Below are 23,277 nucleotides of genomic sequence, written 5' to 3' on the forward strand. Positions count from 1 at the left end.
CTGTCATGCAGCAGACACAGCCAGGGAATTTAAAACAAAAGAGTTTCCCTGCACGCTGGCTTGGCCCAGCCTCTCCCAGCTCGCCAGGCGTGGCTAGGGGGCCTGGGATCTGTCTGGAGATCGTGTTACAGAAGCAGAGAAGGGGCTGGCCAGCCAGGAGGAGGGTGGGCAATAGGAGGAGGAGGAGGGCTAGTAATCCCCCCCCCCCCTTCCCTCTCTCTCTCTCCCTCTCTCCCTCTCTCGTTCTGTCTCTCTTGCCCCTCTTTGTTCGCGAGTCTTTGTTAGCCATGCCTAGCCTGGTGGTATCAGGGATGATGGAAAGGAATGGGGGCATGTCAGACCTGACCAAGGACAGGGTGCTAGAGGATGACAGGGCTCTGCAGATTGCCTTGGATCAACTCTGCCTGCTGGGTTTGGGGGAGACAGAAGAGGACACTAACAATAACAATAACAGCCATGCCCAGCACCCCCAGAAAGGAGACAGCAAGTTGAGTGTCCTGTATAAGGAAGCAGAACTCAGGCTGAAGAGTTCCAACACCACTGAGTGTGTCCCTGTGCCCAGCTCAGAACACGTGGCAGAGATAGTGGGGAGACAAGGTAAGCCACAGACCCTTTGTCTGCACCATGCACCTGGGGGTGGGGGCATCCTCCTGGCACTGCCAGGCTTTTGCTTACATCCCTTTGGGGGATTGTTTGTTTTTCTTATGTCTGCCCCTCCTCCCCCCCACAAAAAAATCCCCATACACTTACTTTCCATTTGGGTGGGATACATTGTAGATTTATTATTTATGTTTTCAGATCTCTTTTGCTAACATTCTAATTTTCTTTAGAATATCACTTGTTATTTTGTGGGGGGGGGGGAGTTTCCATACATTGTTATTGTCATCATTGTTTTTTTTGTTTGTTTGTTTTTTTTACGTTTTTGTTTTATTTTTGGGTCAACCTCTTCAGTGTTTTTACATATATATATTTTTAAATGTGATTTATGTTTTTCCAAATTTTGGCAGACAATACACTGTTTTTAAAACAAAAGACCAAGGTTCTGCTTGTTGAAAGTGAGGGAAGGGGGCAGTAAACTTAAAGACACCCCCCCCCCTCAAGATAACTGTATATCTCAGCAGTCCCTCTGCTAAGGCCTGGGTCCTTTTGTTTGGGAAGATGGGACCCTGTCACACCCCCACAGTGATGCTGCTTTCTCAGATGCAGAAAATGACAAATATCACATGTGCCAGTCCCCAGCTTTTCCTTTGTGTTATTTTGGGAGGGGAACTGTAAGCATGCTTAACCATTTTAAGGTTTACAATGAAAGTAAAAAAGATTCTTTAGTGGTTTTTGAAAGATCATTTTAATATTTCATTGTAACACAAGGCATTTTTGGCGTCTAGTCTGGGATGAGACTATTGCACTCTCCCCATTGTCTTCAAGCTGAGGAGACTGGTCTGATGCACGAGATGTGGCAAAGAGATACAAAAGTTTATGTAAGGATACAATTGTGTAGAAACAAAAAGGCATGCCTTTTCTTTGATTTTTTTTTTTGCTACCTCATGCTATATACTTTCAATATGAGTAAATGATATCCAATGTAATACCGTACATATTGAAACCCAAAAGAACGTCTATGACCTTTTCATCAGAGTGGGTCACCCCATACTGCTGATTTGTAAGGCATGCTTTTATGCAGATAGGACAGAGCTTGGCGTTCCTTCTGTATTCGTCCCTGAATTATCCTTCGGTATTTGAGGGGATAGAGTTGGTATGTATACAAAGAACTGACTGGGTGTCTATAGAACTAATGACAACTCTAGGAGTTTGGAGCTAGTATTATTTTCACTGGGGGGGTTGGGTATACCGTGACCCAGTGTTCAGAGTGTTTGTTGGTGTGTCTTTGTTCTTTTCTTTAAAGGATGAATTGAGAATTTGTAGGGTTAAAAAGTGCGAAGTACCACACCCACCTTTGCCCATTGCTTAAACTCGTTTATCTTCTGAATGGGCATAAATGTGCCCCTCACCTCGGCTTTGTCAAACTTTGTGGTAACCTAACTCCTATAGCACCTTGTCTTTGAGTTGCAATGGACCGGTAGAAAAAATTGCAGCCATAAAAAATAAAAAGTAAGCTTGTAGGTAGGATGTCTTTGAAGTACTTTGGCTTTTGTCAATGACTTGGATATATGGTGTAATATGTATGTATATATGTCTGTCTGTAAAATTAACTTGCTAAATACTTATAATAGAGAGCTGGACGCTTTACTTTTTAAGGCTTGCAGCCTAGACATGAAAAACCCAACCTGGCAAAGACACATTGATACAAGTCTGGCTGATACAGGTTTTATTGGAACAAAAGCAATCATTTTTTTTTTGGGGGGGGGGGTGTAGGGTGGGCTTTTTATGAGACTATTAGGGAGTGAATTTAAATTATCTTTTGGCAAGTTGAAGCTGACAGAAGAATGATGGGAGTTTGTGTCTACCATTATCTTTGGTTTCGAGTTTCTGCTCGGTATGATATTCTGCGTTTGGAAGTTTTTGGTGGGAGTAAAAGCCATGCCATCACTTTGCCGTAGTCATGTAAATCATATTTGAAACGTTGACCCGCAGCAGCCGAAGGTCAATATTTTACAAGAAGTCTTATTTAGTTTCTTCTCAGCTCGTGGTATTGAGAGGTCAATGCTAACTTTAAAAGATTTGATATGAAGGGAAGCCAGATAATTGTGGTGTGGGGTTGCAGGCCCATGATAATCCTTTATAATTATTTATTTATCTGATTCTGTATGACTGACATACCAAGTTTAGAGGGACAGAAGCTTTTGCTGTCCGGTTAACAGCAAGATAATAGTGGGACTCAATGTGAGTGTGAAGTGTAAGCTTTGCTGTCTGTGCATATCTGAGAGATGCTTTGTGCTGGAGAAGAGTCAAAACCTCTGGTCCACATCTGGAGATTCAATATAACCCATCGTGTCCCAAAATATTGTTGTATGGAGTATGACCGAAGGCGTTTTCTCATGACATCATCATTTTTGCATTGTTCTTAAAATAGTGTGTGTCTGAGTGATTACTGAACAATAAAAATGCACATGTCAAAACCAAAACTTTAAAATTTATGTTTTTGGTATTGAAATGGTTGCCAACTGTTTTTTTAGGAGAATTTGTTAGAGTGCGCCAATTGGCTGCCTTAGAACAACTATGTGAGACTGGTTTGGTAAATGTCTATTGAAAATCACCCCTGCTCTCTTTCCTTTTTGTCTCCCTGATGTATACCCTTGTAAATAAGAGCTTAATATTCCTTAAATAGGTTTTGGTGGTGAAGGTGGCAAATTAGAAACCCACCACTGCTCAACAAAGCAGCGGTATTAGGGGGAAAAAAAACAAAAAAAACAAGTTGAAATATGGTCCACATGGCCTGTCAAGTTGAGTCTTTGTTCAGCAAGGCACGTGGAAGATAGCTTTGTTGTAAATAAAGTCAGGTCTATGTTACGACAAAAAAAAAGCCAACAGCAGAATATTGTGCTAGACTGATGTATTGCTTCATTAAAAAGGTTTCCGAATCTCGAAAAGTACGCTAGTATGTGCTATAAGCGATATTTGTAGAGAGCTCTGTGGATAGAGGGGTGTGTATGGCGCCGCTTTTGTACCAAAAAAAATGAATATGCCCATCATGAACACAAGACGGAGGTAGAAAGGCTGCACAAAGCAATTGTAGTCTTTCTGCATTTTCATGCACTCTGAGGTTCCGTTTTCCTATCAAGCAGACAAAACTGGCTAACTCTTTAAAGAAAATGTTATTATTTGGGCTTCTGGTTGTGCTCACTACGCTTCTTTTACAGATTTTAACATTGCGGGATGTAACGGACAGACAAAAGATTGACTTCTTAAATGCTAACGTTTGTAAAGGGAAAAAATTAGAACTAGCAGTTCATTAAGCAAAGAATGGAAGTGCTGAGATTTCCCTTTGCCCTAGTGTTGATCTGTTAGTGTTATTTTGTTTTTGTTTTGCTTTTATCTAAGTGTGTGTGTATCTGCTCTTAAATATTCCTGGCTAACAGCACCTGTGTAATATATGCTTGTTGTGTTGAAAACGCTGCAGCATGTTCGAGTGCAGGAAGTGAGGATTCCTTGCTGGCTCTTTGTCTACAGCGATACAGACTTTTCCCTGCACATGGTGGTATTATAGACATGTCGAATCTCTTGAAGGTTCTGTCTGCAGCAACAACAAAAACACACTGCATATCGACTCGCCATCCAATCCCATAAGAAAAAAGGGGGGGGGGGGAGATTTTAGATTTTTACTTTAAAACATTTAACAGTCCAATGTTTTTTTTTGTTTTGTTTTTTATATCCGCTTTTAACAGTTTTATTTTCTTTTTCGTTTTTCGTTTTTTTTTTTTCCTTTTTTTGTCCTGAAGGATTTAGTTACTTATACAAAAATCTAGTCACCTTTAACCTTTGATGTATATCCTGGTAAAATTTGCTGGATTTAGTCACATGTGAATGGGATGAATGTAGAAAATATTTCTGTAAGTTTAAAAATAGTGATTTAAACGCTTTTCATTGTTAGTGTTCTGTTTTTTGTGTGTGTGTAGCGCATCGAGCTGTGTGCTAAATAAATAGTTGAAACAATAAAAGGCAAAAAAGCTCAGCTAATTTTGAGTTAACACCTTATGATCCACATGGCTTGCATACTTTGCCATCAAAGGGTTAACTAAATTAGCAGTTTTATTCTAAGAGTTGGTAACGTTCAAATAGTGTTCTATGCTGGGAGTAATTTTTAAATTCTCTGCATTGAGAGTATAGAGCAGTTCATTAAACACAATTGCTGTTTTACTGGCCCCTAATACTCACTACTTTTTTTTTTTTAAAGAAAGTTATTAATTTTTTTTTGTGAACAGATCATAGGTCACAAGCTCTAAAATGTATTTATTGCAGAAGATAACAGTATTTTTCTGTAGCGAAGGTGAGAGGCTGCGATGCGCACGTTGTAGTGAAACAGTTGTTGGGGGGGTGTGGCACTTAATTTCCAGTCCAACTGAAGACCATGCTTGTTTTACAAAGCAACTGCACAAATGTATTATGGCAAGAGATGAGTGTGCAGGGTTTGCAAGCCGCAGTAGAAATCCGATGGGCAAATTGCTAAATTCGTTTTTATCAAACAGTCTGGGAAGGGAGCAAACGAGGGTTGGAGAGCGAGAAATAAAACCATATTATTTTTTTGTCTGAGGATTCACAGATTTTGATAATCATACAAAGCTTAGTTTGGATGTGCAGTATGCTCGTGTGAGGGAAGGTGGGCGTGACGCGCTCTCTTCTGCGCATTATTCTTCCAGGAAAAAAAAAAACCCACACAAAAAAAAAACCCGCACATCCAAAAAAAGTGACCATTAAAACCCCATACAGAGGACAGCTGAATGTTATCGAAGTCATCAATCATGCATTTGATGTGCTGCATGGTAACCCTGAACACTGGGTTCATTGATCAGCGCTAATATCTTTTATTTTTTGGGAAAAGTATTTCAATATAACTGGCCAATAAATATAGATACATAAGGCAAACACAATGAAAAGGGTCTATAATTAGAGTAATTAAAAGATGGGTGTTGGTCCAGGAGAACTTAGTTTAAATTTAGGTGGAGAGCATGTGATTATGTGGAGTGCAATATTTCGGCAGTTAATGTACATGTATATTGCGCTGCGTCTCCATATCTGCATGAAACTCTGCAGCCCCTCGTGTAAATCTGGAAACCATTCTTGTATCTGTCATGTCTTGGATGGATGCGAAATTTCATTGGTGCTTGTGTTGGGTGGTGGCGTTTTGGGGCGTGCCAATCGCTGGCAGTGGCAACTTCACGCGGTTGTGTGAGCAAGCGCAGTCTTGGTAAACACAGGGCACGCTTGGCGAGGAGAAAAATAGTAACGGGAAGGAGTGACTCTCACTGCAGGTTTGATTAACTCCTTAAATCTGTTCCAAAATGGCGACATGCCAGGCTCCTCCCACTTCTTAAGTAATTCAAAATACTGAATTCTACAGCACAACTAAGCACCTGTGCTAAATTTCTTTTTACAACATTTTAAATATGGTGTCTCCCCCGGAAACACGTTTAAAGAAGCTGCTTTTCTGGGATGTTATAGGGGGAGTCTGGAGACCGTAACACCACATTATTTAGAATCCTTAAATTTGAAGGCCAGCAAATCCTCGACTATAAAATTTGTCCTATGCTTTTCTTAATTCAGTTCTCTACTGAGACAACTTTGCTTTAATCATCCCGAACCAGGCAATTTTGAATACCCATAATAAGATATAGGTCATAACTTGTCTGCTGAAAGGCTATTCCATGCTAACAGCACACTCAGTACAGATATATATATATATATATATATATATATATATATATATATATAAAAAATGTATAAAAGTTTTTGTTTTTATGTTTTGGTTTTTTTTAATCTTTTTTTTCTGTTTACACAAACATAGAAAAATAGATTTTATAGGCCTAAACAAAACTTTTTGATAGATACTTTGCCATATAACAAACATGTTGGTGTATGTGTAGCTTTCAAAGCATTGTTTTAGGATTGGAAGTTTTAACAACTTTCTCCTATATAGTATGAGGGATGTGTATGCTACAAAGTAATACGATTCTAGATAAACATTAGAACTGCAGCAGGATTAGACCCTAGTAATTCTGTGCCCACCTACATGGAAGACATTTTGCAGATAGCAGTTCTTCCGACTAGTAGTCGGAAGGGGCAGTTTAACCCGTCATATACTGGAATAAAAATAAGAGCCCATCCCCTAAATCAACACATTGCTTCGCATACAGTGTGGCGATGAAGGGTTAAACCTATTACCAGGTAAAGACTGGTGGTCTGAGATACTGAAATGCAAGATCTTGCCTACCACATTTGTTTAATGGTAAAATGGATACAACACACATTCTAGACAGGAAGGATAAGGGGCGGTATGTTCAGGGCGGGATGCAGATTCAGGGGATTGTGGTGCAGTGTGCATATCTGTGTGCAGGACATCTGGTAGCTACAACTTGTCTCTCTGCCATATAAAGTGTGAGTGCATCTGGCACTTGTGTTATCTCCATCACACTGGGATTTAGTTACTAGAAAAGTGCACTGACCACAGCTGGGAGACTGAGCCCATGCTCGAGACATGAAAATACTACTGGACATTTGTAGATGGGAGATATCGCTGAAAAAGTACAAAATGTGCAAAATCTGATCTATTCGCAGCAGATAAAATTGTCCATTAATTTTTATAGAGTAACAATGCGTTATTATCTAATGAGGGCTGGAGAGGGTATATTGGATAACCGAGCAAGATTTTAAGACCTCCAAAGAAATTCCCTTTGGAACCACGAGGCTCTGTCCCTTAAACACGAGAGAGCTAGCTAGGCCTTCAAACCAGGAGACTGGGTGAAAGGGTCACACTGTAGAAGCTAGCCGTTAGGTCCCCAAAGGGAAGGCTTGGAATTGAAAGCGACAGGTTTGAAGCTTTCTTTGTTGTGGTTTGGGCCACCCCACCCATCCACACACCTCCATGGTCTCGGCTCTTGTTGATGATCAGCTGCCAGGGAGCCAGCAGTGTGTCAGTCCAATTTTAGCACTGAAACATGACGCAGAATGTCCTATCTTGCTCTTTGCATGTGCAGGCTTTGCAGTGTTGGGTCACTTTGCATCTTCTTTGCCAAGTACAAGTTTCACTGTAGGAGTTTCGGAAGAGTGGCAACAGAAGGCCACATGACGGTGCAGAAAAAAAAGTTTCTTCCTGATGTCTGCCCTTTTACTTATGCAGGGTTATTTACTAAGGTAAGAATTGAAAGGGAATTTTAAATTTAAGGCCAGAGTAGCTAAAGTAAAATCATCTATTTTTTATTTCAGCTATTTTGACCTGAAATTTGAGATTCACCTTGGTATATAACCCTGATAGATTTGGGCTGTTTTTGTTTTCACCCTGGGCAGCATATGAGGTTAGGATTTTTGAGTTGTGTCCCTCGCAAGTTCTAGTTAATTAACCTTACACACTGCCCCAAAAAAACATTTACAGTGTGTGTGTGTGTGTGTATATATATATAATCTCACACACAACATTTTTCTAAAGAATGAAATCCTCTGTTCTGCTTATTATCTTGTGAGGAGCTATTCAAACATTGAAGATACTCCAGTCTTTTTTTTTTTGCATGAGAGAATTTCTCGTACATAGTTTAGCTCCCATAGAACGTTAAAGATTTGGTGAGCAATGCAAACTGGTTTCTCCATTGTCTGCGACACTGGGGAGATTTGATGGGTGGTGACAGCATCAAACTGATGTAGTCTTGGGGTTTGCAACATATTACTATATTGTACTCCTCCTAAAACATTGTGGCTTCTTCCCGTAGGTTATGCAAAACAGTGCTTAAAAAAAACCCAAAACAAAACATTTTTTTTTTAGAATAATCTAGAAACTTGAACTGTGTAAATCACAGACACAATTAATAACACAATTCTGACACTCTGGTTGATTTTCAGCAGACGACGGAGCTCCTGTTGCTAATTAAATAATCACACTGATTTTCTTGGTGTAGATATTCCAAAGAACATTCCACAGACTTGCTGAAACTAATGGGAGTTGTATTCCATGGGGCCTCTTTGTGGTGGTAACCAGACATTGCTTTTTTTTTCTAGAAAGAGAGAGAAAAAAAAGGGAGAGCGAAACCGTTGAAGTGGGGAGTTTCAAGTTAGACGAGCCTATGTGTGCACATACAGGTCACCAGATCCAGCCTGCCGAGACCAGTTAAAAAATTCAGAACGTCCCACATAATCGTAGAAATGAACAGGAATTCATACAAACATGATCTTCCAAACACCAAATTGTAGAGATTATATAAATTGACCCGACACCCCTCAATAAAAAAAAAAACAATCTGGTTTAACCTTCTGGAAAAAAAATAATAATAAAATTGTCCTTCTTAAGAATTTTTTTTTAAATTCTTTTCAATTTGAAGATGTCTCTGAACAGAATTATTTGGTTTTGATATGTGCAGAAGTAAAAGAGGGTGATGTTTAAAATTGCTTCCATGGGACAAAATTACCCTTCCATTTCAGCGGCTGAGAGTCCACAGACGTGAAGGAACTGCTTAAAGTTTACCCGCAGAGACAGAAAAAGCAGAATTGCTTTGGTTTTCTTTTCCCCCTCCTTTTTGGGATGTCAAAAGGAAATGTAAGAAGTTGCGATAAGACAGTTTGCTAATCAGTGCAGTTGGGGGATAAATGGCATAAGCTGCTGTTGACAGAGCATTCACAACAAATTTGTGTTCCATCTTCCTCAGCAAGTCTTTCTGCGTAAATATACGCAGGGTACATATACATATGTGTAGATGTACACATTATACCAAGCGCTGGGGCAAAGGGAAAGGGAGCCTTTTGTAGAAAGGCCCAAACCCCTCGCACGCCCTCCTCGGAGAATGAGGCCTTTTCAGAAGGGATTATTTCAACCTTCTTGCAGCAAGTGTGATTCGCAGGCCACTGCGTTTAACCCATTCACAGGCCGGGTACCATTCACGGAATTCTTTATCGTTCACGTTCAATTGGCATCTTTTTGCCATAAGTATAGTATTTGCCCATCACTAAGGATTCATTCTCAGTTGGCTCCAGAATAAAATGACTGGGACAATCTGAGGGGACAAATCACTTGACTGAGGGTTTGAAGGGGTTACCATGGATGGAAGAGGAGGGGTGGAACGGTGTTTTTACTCTAACGTAACTCAAAACCCATACATTCATTTTATGCCTCTATTGCATGTAGAGAGAGCTAGTTTGAATAGGACAAACTTTAATTTTTTTATTTTTTTTTTACACTGCATCTGATCCGAATATGCCCTTTCTTAAACAGTCTTCAATCTGAAATATAATCACAGGGCCCACGTTTGAAACCTAATGTCAGGGATAGCACAAAACATTTACACCAGTGTATGTTATTCCCTTACTCAGCAGATATGAGAAATACACCCCAATCTTATTGGCTTTTAGTATAACAATGCCTATTTTCAGAATATGAAACTATGTATCAAGTAGCTTAGTTTAGTGGCACATGAAAACACTCTTGTCCTAGGAGCTCATAATCTAGTGGTATAAGGAGACACCTATCCCAGTAGCTTACAGTCTAATTGGATGAATAAATCTTGTCCCGATGAGCTGTCTAGTGGTGACCTTTGAGGTCCTGTTCCAAGGAGCTCAAAGTCCAGAGGTGTAATATGAGGTAGTGGTATAATAGTGGACATGTCCCAAAAAGTCTAAATCCAGTGGTGTCATGGGAGATCCTTTCTCAAAGAGTTTCCAATCTAGTAGTATAATTAGTGATGGCATGCACTGCCCAAAGAGCTTACAATCTAACGTTATAACAGAGTTCACTGTGTGGTGGTATAATGAAATATACTTTACCAAGGAGTTTACAATCTCGTGGTACAATTAAATGGACTGTGTACATCTATTTATAGCACATTTACCTAATAATGGCTCAGTTCAGACTTTGTTTGAAAACAAATGACTGGACTGGTTGTGTTAAGTTTCTTCTAAAATATAAGATTCCTAACTAACCATTTAGTAAGAGCTATGGTGTATTTTTATGGGATCAGGCCCTTGCACGCTGTTCTCCTAGCACTGCAGGCTTGTGCTATAACTTGTAAATTAAAATTGCCTACTCCACCTATAGACGCAGGTCCCCCTGATGCGCAATTGCTAGGGTATGAATGTAACGTTTGAGATGAAGGTTTATGGGACTAAATTTTACGAGTCCAAGGGGACAAGAGAGCGGCTTCTCCCACCTTCCTCCCCGAGTCCGATCACAGCTGGGGGATTGTGGTCACCTTTCAATTAAAAATAAAAAAAAATATTTTTTTTCTTTAAATTCTCAAAGCTTTTAGAAGGCCATTAAAGTAGACTTCATTTCCTACAGCGTAGGGACCCTTGTGAGACTTGAGAACAATGAAGTCTTTGTTTCCCTTTTAAGAGACCTAGGTAGTGTTCTGGAGAAAGGAGGGGTGTCAGTAGATTAATAGCCCCCGATAGGCACTGTTCATATATACACCTATTTGTTCTTAACCTTTACCTTGCCACGATGGCCCTGCAGTGCACTGAAATACAACATATCTCCAGGAAATCTCTAACATCAGCACATCATCACTGCAAACTCTTCAGATTTTAGAAACCGGGCAAAGAGGGGTGTTATTTTATCCTGAAGCAGGTTTTGTTTGTTTTAAAAAGTAGATACAAAAATGATCAAACATGATTTCTATTCTCACTGCTTTTTATAATTAAAACAGTTGACTCTTGAGTCCTATGTTTTGCCGCTAGCCACATGCAGTCATCTATAAAGCATAGTATTCAGATTTGTGACTGTTATGCAATCTTATCTCATCTGCTTCTGTTACTCTTATTTCCTTCTCAAGGAAGCAGACTTGGTCACTAATCTGTGACCTAAGGAAGTTACCAGGAATCGAAGATTGTAAGGTGATATAAGACAATGGATTTGGTGAATTTTGGTGTAAATTTTTTAAATGTCCTTTATCTAACACTTCACGATTTGGTGATTTAAACCCAAAGGTTGTCTCATATCCTCACTTAAATGTACAAAGTAGATACACCTGCCTCTGGCTCTTGTCAGGCTACACGTCCTAGCCAGTTGATCCACTAAATTAGAATTTTGAAGAAAGTGGAACAACATCAAATAATATAAATCTTATTCACTGGGAAATTAGGCTATTTGGGTCTAAAATTTGCAATTTCCTTGTCAATTTTCCACATTTCCAGTTTTTTTAAGCTAAAACACCTCATAGTATTTTTCAATTCTAAAAATCTCCCTTTAAACAAAATGCTTATTCAGGATTTCATTAACGAAGCCCTGACACCTAACATCGCCACGGTCGCATAACCTATATTTTTTTTTTTTTATATAAGGGACAGTCTGGGGATAACCACTACTGCTTGCAATATATATTTCAATTTTGTCCATATTTGGATGGAATTCATTGTCTCCGTGTCAGTTGAGGCAGACAAACAATTTCTGGAGGATGGCAGAAAGGAACTCCTGGCACCATAACCAAAAGAAGAGCACTCTGTAGTGGTTAAGGTGTTTAGACTGAACCATTTACTCAAAATAAAAGTGGGTACTTTTCTGCTTGAAACACTGCACATACTGAATTATTTGTAATTGTGTGCTGGGCGCTCGTTGCACCCGTAGCACATGTGACATTGGCAGCCCAGAATAGAAATCATCTGTTGACAGTGCGCACTTCATGCTGCCAACTGGCGCGCACGGGCAAGGTGAGCTAGCGCTCCTCTCCCATCCTTCCACCCACTCTGCACTCCCTCCTGCCTCCCTCTGTTGCACATTGTTTGTTTATTAAAACACCCCCACTTCACCCCTCCCCGTGTGAAAGAGTGCACATGCGCTCTGAGCCAGTAAAATGGTCCAATCACAGACTTTTCTATGAGAACCCTGTGAATGGACAGTGTGGCCCCTGTGACATGATTCCAGGTGAATAAAGTGCTTATTTTGCAGGTTATGCTGTAAATTAATGATAAGCAGTAAGCAGGATCCTTTCCATAGTGCCCATCAATGGCTTATTAAACAGGAAAGACCCCCCCCCCCCCTTCTGCAAAGAGTTGGAGAAACCAATAAAGTGTTTATATGTAATTGTTATATGTCCTTTTCCAATTACCTGACACTAGCAATGCAGTAGGCGCCCATTGTATCTCGCTGCACAATATGAAATCTTACATAGTCTTCTGTTTTGTGCTCTATTGCCTGTACGAAACAAAATGGTGCAACTCTTGGCAGCCTTATCTGCCAGGACCTAAAAAGGAAATGTATACCTTCCAAGTGTCCCTATTTAGGAGGGATAGTCCCTATTTTGAGGCTTAAATTCCTGTCCCTCTTTTCTAAGAACTCCATATTGTTGTTTCTGATTGTATAACAGAGCTCCACAGCGATAATACTCCCAGTAATGTGTCTGAGAGTATAACAGAGCTCCACAGCAATAATACTCCCAGTAATGTGTCTGAGAGTATAAAAGAGCTCCACAGCAATAATACTCCCAGTAATGTGTCTGAGAGTATAACAGAGCTCCACAGCAAGAATACTCCCAGTAATGTGTCTGAGTGTATAACAGAGCTCCACAGCAAGAATACTCCCAGTAATGTGTCTGAGTGTATAACAGAGCTCCACAGCAAGAATACTCCCAGTAATGTGTCTGAGTGTATAACAGAGCTCCACAGCAATAATACTCCCAGTAATGTGTCTGAGTGTATAACAGAGCTCCACAGCAATAATACTCCCAGTAATGTGTCTGAGTGTATAACAGAGCTCCACAGTAATAATACTCCCAGTAATGTGTCTGAGTGTATAACAGAGCTCCACAGCAATAATACTCCCAGTAATGTGCCTGAGTGTATAACAGAGCTCCACTGCAATAATACTCCCAGTAATGTGTCTGAGTGTATAACAGAGCCCCACAGCAATAATACTCCCAGTAATGTGTCTGAGTGTATAACAGAGCTCCACAGCAATAATGCTCCCAGTAATGTGTCTGTAAAATACAGTAAATATGTTTAGAAATCAGTCTGTAACCAAGATACATTTCTTAGTCTAAATTAGATTTTAGTTGCTTAAATTATTATTGGTATGTCATTTTAAATTTCTCAGAACAGTCCCATCCACTGGCTACATCCACGTCACACCCCTAAAAGTAAAGTATCCCTTTTTGTCCATTTGAAATGTTGGGAGATATGGTGATGGCTTCGCCAAGGTGAAAACCTTTTCTTCTCTCCTTCACTACTTAGGTGTTACAATGGTGGAGAGGGGAGTAAGGGGGAAGGGGGGGTTGGGTTGTTTAAAACAAAATGCAAAAAAAATCTAAACGAATACAAACTCACATCACATTAGTGGCAGGTTTTTCCGGAGTGAGGAACTCAGGTTTGAAGTTTGTGTTAAAGGGTTTTTCTGACCTCCATTTCTGGCAACCATACTATTAGTAATTTTCGTGTTATTGGAGATTGTCATACTTGAGACCAGAAATGTACTTGAAGTTCTTGAAGTATAATTTAAAAATAAAGTACTTTTTTATCTATAACAATAACAAAGTGTTTAACCAGGAAAGGTGCATTTAGATATTCTCTGGTTTGTTTCTTTTAAATGCCTATAGTATCATAAATTAAACAGGCGAGGGTGAGTAAGGGACCACATTTGTGAGTCAAATACGCATCTGTCCTGAATCCAAGTGATGCAGTGGCATGTGCCCACATTCTAGGAATTGTGGGATGGCCTGAGTGTCATTCCCAGATGCCATTTATACAGAGGATTGACTGGAGGTATAACTACCTGAAGATAAGTATCACGGTGAAAACAGGTTCACACCTGAATGGATAACCGCTCCTAAATAGATTCATATATAATTTATCATAAAGATGAATTATGTATTTAATTGCCTTAGGATTTGTTAATACCCATGTTCTCTCCAGCACCGCCACAACCACTCTGATTTGCAGTTTCCTGTCCCTCCTACCTCCCGCCACCTACCTCGCTTGGAAACACTTCCCTAAGCAAAGAGATTCTCCTCTGTCACTTTCATTCAGAATTCACTGCCAGCACATTGGTATCAGAACCAAATGGCTCTTTCACTCTGTTCTTAAATTTCTCACACAGCACAATATGCAAGCAAAACAAAATAAAATAGTCTGTGATTTTTAAAGCCCAATATGTGCAATATCATAGCAACTGTAGGAGGAGTCTCCTGCTTTGCTAATGTGCCCCAGAGGAAGGGTTAAGGGCCGAAAGATCAGGGTTTTCAGTTCTCCTGCTCCTGGTTTCTATGTGCACATTTTTGTGTGTGTGTGTGTGTGTCTGTCTGTCTGTCTGTCTCCAGTGTGGGAATGGAGTTATCCCCTTAAGAGCACCCAATACCTTATATACCACTTTAAGTGTCACCCATGTTCAGTTTGAGTTTTTCTTATAATTGTATATGCGAATGTGGTCTTTAATTAAACCTAATGGTGTTTGTACCATGACAGGTACACTTTAAGACCTAGTTCATTTTTCCCACTATTTGGTGTAAATCTGTTTTCCTTTGGTGCCAAGACTCTTTTACATTCTTATAAATATTTGAAAATATGTCCCCCGCCTCCTTCGTGGGTTCAAAACGATCATATGATAATTTTGGAATGCCATGAGCTTTAATGATCTTATAGGATAATAAAACCTCCCTGGTAGTTATGTTTAAATTCCTCACAGTTCTGGACAAGAGTAATGTGAGTTGTAGCTCCTCGACACGTGGCTTTGATTTTTATACTGTCATTGGGGTATATCCATACATGTTAAATGCAATGTGTAGGGGTGGTCAATAAAGGGTTAAAAACTCTTTATTTACTCACCTTTTCCCAGTGCCGATGTTCCTTGGCGCTGGGTCCTGGCTCCGTGACGAACGGGCACTAGTGTGCATGCATGGGAAATGCCGCGCGCGCGCAATAGACCCCCCTATAGGAATGCATTGAATGAAGGTTATGCTGTTAGAATTATTTGTAATTATGCCAGTTTATGTATTTTATTTTATTATTTATATGCCCTGGCATGAAAATCAGTTTAACCCCTGCGTTGCTGTTTGCATGCGGTCAAACCGCATTTAGATGCCAGAATGCACACGAGGCATCATCGTGTGACAAAGTTCCCCGCAACTCAGGAGTGCAGCGGAGGCGAGCTTTATTTACACCGGCTAATGCTGCAAAATCTTTCCTTAGCTGATCGGCTCCGGTTAAGCGAACTTTGGTAAAATGTCACTACAGAAGCTGCAAAGCTGGGGAATTTGCAGTAAATGCTATAACTTCACATTTAGATGTTTTTTTGTTTTTTTTTAAATGTATAAAAATTTATTTCAGCATTTGCAGTAACATAAAAAGAAGATCTCTCTTCTCTTTAAAAGTTTATCATTCTGTTATCCGGGTAAATGCAATCAAAGGATTTACAAGGGTAAGACATGCAGGGAAGGGAAGCAAATTAAACTCTTTAGCATCTTCAGTTGCTGACGGTGTTTCTTCATCCATAATGGAGCAAGAACTGTACACGAAAGGTACCTTACCAGACTTGTCCCACTACAGCATGAGGATACAATGGTTTGAACGGTATGCTAAGAGGAGGCAGCCTCCTAGTTTACACACAATAAAAAGGGGGGGGGGGGGGGATTTTTTTTTCTTTATCTCTGAGGTAGTTGGGAGGGATGACAAAAAAGGACAGAATACTCCCAATTTAACACTAAATGAGTGTCCCTGGCTTCCCACAGCCCCACCCCCACTGGAGGTGTGGCTAAGGCAGAGAGAACATGCTTCCTTCGAGCCATACTGATTCATACTAACTCTTTCACTATGATAGGCTGAAAGCGGTCAGCTGACACTCTCAGCCAAATATATCCACCTATTGCTGCTCAGGCTAATACTTCCTCGTTAGCTCAAGCAGCTCAGAGGGCATGAGATGCTGAGAACGTGCATGGCATCAAAAACGCAGAATGGAAGGATCCAAGGGACTCCAGACACCCTAACCACTTTTGAAGCCAAAGCTGCTTTGGTGCTTAGTGTCCCTTTTAAGAAGGAAAAGACAAATCTTGCACAGCTTAATACACTGTAAGCCATCCTACACATTGCACCTATCCGGCATGTTCTGATGTTGGGTTTTGCAACCAGATGTGCAGACATCGGACATGCAAAGAACAACCGAACGTGTTGTCTAGTGGAGAGTGTGTCTGTGAAAATTAGTTATGTCGATATTTATGTCCTCAATTAATACTGAGTTTAATCTATGTTGGTTCCAGTGCTGACTCGGTGTTGCTGCTGCTGCTGCTTGTTTGACAAAAAATATGCTAGTGTGTTTATAAAAGTTCAGTAACTTTTAGAGCAGGTGTTAATGTTTTTTGTTTTTTGTGTTTGTTTGTTTTTCTTCCCACTGAATGTGTGAAGGACAAAATGAATTACTCCGCTAACTGATTGTGATTGAGAGTTATAAATTTGAGACTATTGTTCTATGGACTTGATTGATGTTAAACTATTAACCAGTAACATTTATACTAATTGTCCTTTTTCTTTTCTTCTTTTTCTCTTTCATAAGGCTGCAAAATCAAAGCATTGAGGGCCAAAACCAACACCTATATCAAAACACCAGTGCGAGGAGAAGAGCCTGTGTTTATGGTGACTGGACGCCGAGAAGACGTGGCCATGGCAAGACGTGAGATTATTTCTGCTGCAGAACATTTCTCCATGATTCGAGCTTCCCGCAACAAAGCAGGCACGGCTTTTGGTAGTGCTCCTGCCCTTCCGGGCCAAGTCACTATTCGTGTTAGAGTCCCATACAGAGTAGTGGGCTTGGTGGTGGGACCGAAAGGTGCCACAATTAAGAGGATTCAGCAGCAGACAAATACTTATATTATCACTCCAAGCCGGGATAGAGATCCGGTATTTGAAATTACGGGTGCCCCAGGGAATGTGGAAAGGGCACGGGAAGAGATAGAGACCCACATTGCCGTGCGCACAGGCAAAATTCTGGAGTACAACAATGAGAATGACTTTCTATCCAGCAGTCCTGATTCTGGAATGGAGAGTCGGTATCCGGAGAGTTGGAGGGTGCATGGAACAGCGACTGGCTGCAAGCCTCTATCCACATTTCGGCAGAACAGTTTAGGGTGCATTGGAGATTGTCCTCCAGAGCCTGTGTACGAGACCCCACGACTGAATGATCAAAATGACTTCAACTATGGCTATCTGTTTCCAAACTACAAGCAAGAAGTCTACTATGGAGTGGCTGAGTCTGGGGGACCCATGTGGGGAGGACAGGAAAATAACAGTCCAGCATCTGGCATTTTCACAAAGCAACAGCGTTCTGGGAGCAGTGGCACTATACAGACCAACTCTACACAACGTTCACCAGATTCCAGTCTTACGACCCTGCCAAGGAGGAGCCAAGGAGAAGCACTGCCGGGTTTCACCAAACTAAGTGCCACTAGAACCTCCGTTTCTGGAAGTCGGGAGTGCATGGTTTGTTTTGAGAGTGAAGTTACCGCTGCACTGGTGCCATGTGGGCACAACCTCTTCTGCATGGAATGTGCCGTGCGCATCTGTGAAAGGAATGAACCAGAGTGCCCTGTGTGCCATGCATCTGCCACTCAGGCTATCCGAATATTTTCTTAAAACAGACTCAAGGAAGAGGGTAGGTGTGGGAGGGTAATGGGTGTTGAACTGTTGGTGCATAGAGGTCAAAGACAGTATCTTAACTCATCAAAGGCGATTCATCAAAACGAGGACGAATTAACGACTTTCTCTGAAATTTCACAGGGACAGAACTTTCTCCGCAAGGCCTGGGTATCAAGGACTTTAAGTGCATGGTTGTTTACTTATTATGATGGGGATTCCACTACACCTGTCCTGTTGTACCATTCATTCAACGGTTAACTTTGGGACAGTGAAACCCCCACGATCTGGGAACAAGTGTCTCAATATCAAGTTTATGTTTTAAGGTACAGCAAAATTTTCCAGGATTGGGTTTTACACAAGAATATTCTGTTTCTTTTTCTCAAGAGGACAAAAATGTACGGGGAAATATAAATGGCAGATATGTGCTAAGTAGAATGAGATTCAAAGCAGAACACAAAGTTACAAGCATTTTTGATGGTTATTAGCTGCATCCTGCTGACCCAGTGTAACTTTCTTGTTTTTCGTCTTTTGTTTTTTCTGTAGTAGATTTTTCCACTACAGTCTACAGAGTCTTAACAGAGGGAGTTGAAAAATACAGAATTCTTTTACAGACTGAATATTTGTCTCCTCCATTATCTGAGGTTCCCGTGAAAGAGAATTCAAAGCTGAGGTCAGTTTTATCAAGTTCCGGTCTGTCATTTACATGCACAACAGGAGATGCACCTCTCGAATAACACATTTTTTTTATAAAATGAAGGGTATTGTTGAAAGGCTACATCAAGGACGTTAAGACTGCAGCATTCGCTGATTGTGTGGGTTGTACTCAGGGGTACACTTTTTCAGGTCCTAAATCTGGTTTTGGCATGAGCAGGCCCATTCGTCTTGCCCTCTGAAAAGCTTCTACTAACTATCTGGTTACTTACAAATAGGATTCTGTTATCATCAACAGCAAAAAAACAAACAAACTGTATTTATCAATCTCTGGGAACCTGCAACACGAGGACACAACTATTACCTCAAATTCCATAAAAATAGCAGCTAAATATACCACGTGCAGTTTTTATTCTCATTTGCTGTAAATTTTTTGGGTATGTGAATTTTCAGTCAGATTAATTTTTTTCAACCACAGCAAAACAAACTAACAAAAAGAACAACACAACAGTCAGGCCTGCACGGAGGACTTTTAAAAAAAAAAAATAAATGAAAAAAAGGTTTAAAAAGTTTTTTTTATAATTATTATTTAAATACTTACAACTTTATTTTACATTGGACTAACGTAGGAGGACTCCAGATGAGGGTGTCAAGGAATCTGACATTATCTCATGTTTTCTGAACAAATCTTCAATAAGTCAAGATCCATAATATATATATCTCACTGTTCACAGCACCTTTGCGAGTACTGTTTGCAGTGTGAAACGGGGATGCTGGGGGGAGACTTAACACGCATTTAGTGAATACAAAAACATTCAAACTTCACGACAGTAAATAAATGATACCACAAATAAAATAGTGACTTCCTTTTACCTGGACCATATTGAAAATGCAGATCTGCTGGACCAAAGTTCTACAATCTTGGAAACGTATAGAAGGAGCCTTTGTAAAACTGTTCCAGAACATTTCCTGAATACAATTATTATTTTATTATTTTTTTTGGAGGGAGGTGGTGTTTTTATTTTATTTTTTTATTTTCATTTTTATTTCTTCTCTTCCCCCGTAATGAAATATATCAGTTTACGCAAGATGCTGAGGTATCAAGACTGCTCTTTAAGATGACAAACATCTCTCCCCTTCCTTTTTGCATTATTTCTTTTTGGAAATGTTTTGTGCTTCCTGGATTCTGGGTTTTAGTGCTTCTCTTGTAACTGGAGTCCTTCTTCCTTTTTTTTTTTTTTTTTTCTTTAATGTTACACTACCTTCAAAAGCTTACTAAGAAATGTACCTTCAGGAAGAAAGGAAATGCATTTGTAATGTTTGTTAAACGACTGTTCGATGTCCTCCATTTCAAAAAAATAATAATGGGAAGAATCCGTAAAGCGCATGAAATTGATACAATGGCCACTGATGGGTCCATCTCTATGGCCAAGTTGCCATTTTCCAGTACATGAAAAATGTTTTCCATTAGGCTCTTCTCTGCCAGAAGGGACTTTTCTCCACATCTCCCAATGTCTTGGATTGTGGAGAAGCCAGGGTCCAATTTGTATTTTCTGGCTGTGAAAGACATAACTTGCTCTGATATCAGTGCTTAAAGCACGTTGCACAGGTGGAGGCACCTGCAAGCCTTCCATCGTAACCCAATATAGCATCCAATGCATCAGAATAAGGGAGGAAATGTCCACCCCTTTCAAATCTACACAAAATTCCGTAGGAGCCCTTGTAACGTTTTATAGAGAAATTTTATTAAATGTATTTTTGAGTGCGGTGGAAAGAAACATCCACCCATAATTTTAGGAAGCGCATATATATATTTTTTTCTTTTTTTTTTTCATGTTTTTTTTTTATGCAAATGTTTTGTTTTTACAGAAATATGTAGCATTTCAGTTATTTACAGATTAGCAGTATTTAATTATTATTATTATTTTTTCTTTTAAGAAATGTAGCATTCTACAGGAGAGACCTAGATGAAATCAATCTGGGTGTCTTTGCAGGGTGTAGGAGAAAGTGGCAGTTTGGACTCATCTCAAAGGACAGGATAGACCACAACAAGGACATAATGTAGTATAAAGTCCTTGGGAACATGAAAAATGACAGACGCTTGATTTGAATCTTCTTAGGTCTTTCCTCAAAGTCTTTGGTGAGGATGAAAGATCTGCAATGAAGTGTCCCTTGCTTTACTAGGCTCTGTAATCTTCTCTCTTACTCTTCTTGAGGCGCAATACTTGCATGTTTGGCCCAGGTAGACAAAATGGCGTGAGGAACACCCCCAAAAGTATCTAGAGAGTAATGACCGCTTAGTAAGGCCATATATAGGATCAGAAATTTTCTGGCAAGACACAACAAAGCATAGTCTTCCGACTATCGCAATACTCATGGAGAAGATTAATTGTTCTCAAAGTGAGCCAAGACAGGTTTTAACTTCTCTATTTGCACAACTCTTTCTGGCAATGATGGGTTTAAGATATCCGAAACTGTCAGGCAAAGAGTTATGTGGAGGTCAGGTCGTACACTAAACTGTTCAATATTGAGGTGTTAGACCACGACAATATTTGTTATTTTATATATTTTTTTTTTTTAGAAAAACAATCTGTATTGTACGTAGTCTTTCACCAAATTATTGAATGTATCCCTTCCAAGACAATGTTTAATTTATGTGACTACAGCTGAACTTGCCCTCATGGGAGGTAGTACCCTTCACTATAGTTAATTGCTAAATAAAAATTACTACATCTTATAAAGTTGTTTCAGATGCTTGAATAATATCCTGCATATTGCGAATCCTCTTTCTTTATGCAAAAGGAGTCCCAACAACAATTCTTACTATATTTGATTAGATCCAAATAAATCACGCTCCTCAAGAAGTACCTGCAGGGTTTTCATTGTCAACCTGCATGGTATCACAAAATTGTTCTGTGATTTCATTATTTTTATTTTTTCCTTTCTATCACAGTATTCAGGTGATGAAACGTAAATGACAGGGAGATATTACACATATATTGTAATGAAACAACTTACTATAAATCTGTGCTTCTGATGCACTGGTGTATTTTTTATTTTATTATATATTTTTTAATGTTAATCAAACACTTGTTCTTCCTCTTCCTGATTTGCTATGGAGACGCCTGATATTGGTCTACAATTGTCATAATGCACAGAATCATGGGAAAATTGTTTAAACGAGAGCTTAAGGTCAAAATTCTGCCTGGCCCTGATCTATATGTATATTGGAGGTTGTGTGGCATAACATCACCAACTCTATATATCGTTTAAAGTTTGGGGAAATGGAGAGTGTCTTTTTATCAGAGCCAGTTCGAAAATTAAGAGTACTTTGATGTATCATGATATTTTATAAAATATGAAGAACCAAAACACTATTTGACAATAGAAAAAGGGCGGCCATTTTGTACTGTGGCCTTCTTCTCTCTGAGCCATCCTGCTTTTTCTAAATGTTACTTGTCAATATTTACGGAGAGTAAAACTTATTTCGAGAGTGGTTTTAATATAAGGGCTTTACCATCCTTGAACCAAAAAAAAAATAAAGTAGAAAGCTACAGTTAATTATTATTTTATGGGCTTGCAAAAATAATTCAGAGGCGTGGTACACTAATGCAAACGTCTAGCGAATATGACATAGTCAAAGTGCTGCATGAAATTTAAATCCTTGGCAGAGTTATCAATATAATCCTTCATGTCAGTTCGGCCAGAGTTGGCGGTATTGGGGGAGCGATTCCAGTTTTACACACTACATATTAATCTATAGAAATATGAATGACACTATAATGCATATATTAGGCCCAGAACTGGTATTTAAGCATCTTACCCCAACATAAAACTGGTAAGCTGTCTTCCCCAACTGCCACACCGATATGGGAGTTGTAATATTGGGGAGGCGGAGTGTTTGGTGGACCCAGCACAAGACTCGTGAGCTTTCGAAACAAAATATTGGTGATGTTCTGGGGGGCACAGTTATAAAAATGACTCAATCTATGTTGCTGATATAAACCACTGTTGGAATGTTGCCCAAAATTTGTGCCTCATAGAGAACCCCCAACATAGATACATAGGATAATTACATAGCTGTTTGTACCTTCTAATATAGGATATCAAATGTATAAAGCGTTTTCATAAAAATAGTGGGTTGAAGTGATTAAGAATGCCATGGTAATTTTCAGGTTGCAGACTCTCGAACACTAATTCGGTCTTTTAGAGATGGAAAGGCCGTGGTAAAGATCATTCTTAAATATTTAAAGGCGCAAACAGAAAGAGCTCTGCTAAGTCTGGCCTGGCACCGAATTTATTGAGTAACTCATAGAGTTCTACATATCTTTGCAACAAAGAGACCTACTTGATAATAACTGAATTGTTGTCAACTTTTGTATATCACAGACTAAGAAAGCTAGATTGAACTTCAGAGGAGGCATT

General features: G+C 39.7%; 1 protein-coding gene across 1 annotated transcript; it reads left to right on the top strand.

The window, feature by feature from the left end:
* Positions 1–245: 245 nt before the first annotated feature.
* Positions 246–19,371, top strand: MEX3A (mex-3 RNA binding family member A). Its single transcript, XM_063438996.1, has 2 exons — positions 246–597; positions 17,123–19,371. The coding sequence occupies exons 1-2, from the start codon at positions 288–290 to the stop codon at positions 18,196–18,198; spliced, it is 1,386 nt and encodes a 461-aa protein (XP_063295066.1). The 5' UTR covers positions 246–287; the 3' UTR covers positions 18,199–19,371.
* The last annotated feature ends 3,906 nt before the right edge of the window (positions 19,372–23,277 follow it).

Source organism: Pelobates fuscus, chromosome 13 (assembly GCF_036172605.1).
Source record: "Pelobates fuscus isolate aPelFus1 chromosome 13, aPelFus1.pri, whole genome shotgun sequence".
Classification (NCBI taxonomy): Eukaryota; Metazoa; Chordata; class Amphibia; order Anura; family Pelobatidae; genus Pelobates; species Pelobates fuscus.

Excerpts from the sequence above, each read along its gene's own strand:
- MEX3A (XM_063438996.1), top strand. The coding sequence starts at position 288 with ATGCCTAGCCTGGTGGTATCAGGGATGATGGAAAGGAATGGGGGCATG. Across the intron at positions 598-17,122 it reads AGAGATAGTGGGGAGACAAG|GCTGCAAAATCAAAGCATTG; the intron begins GTAAGCCACAGA and ends CTCTTTCATAAG.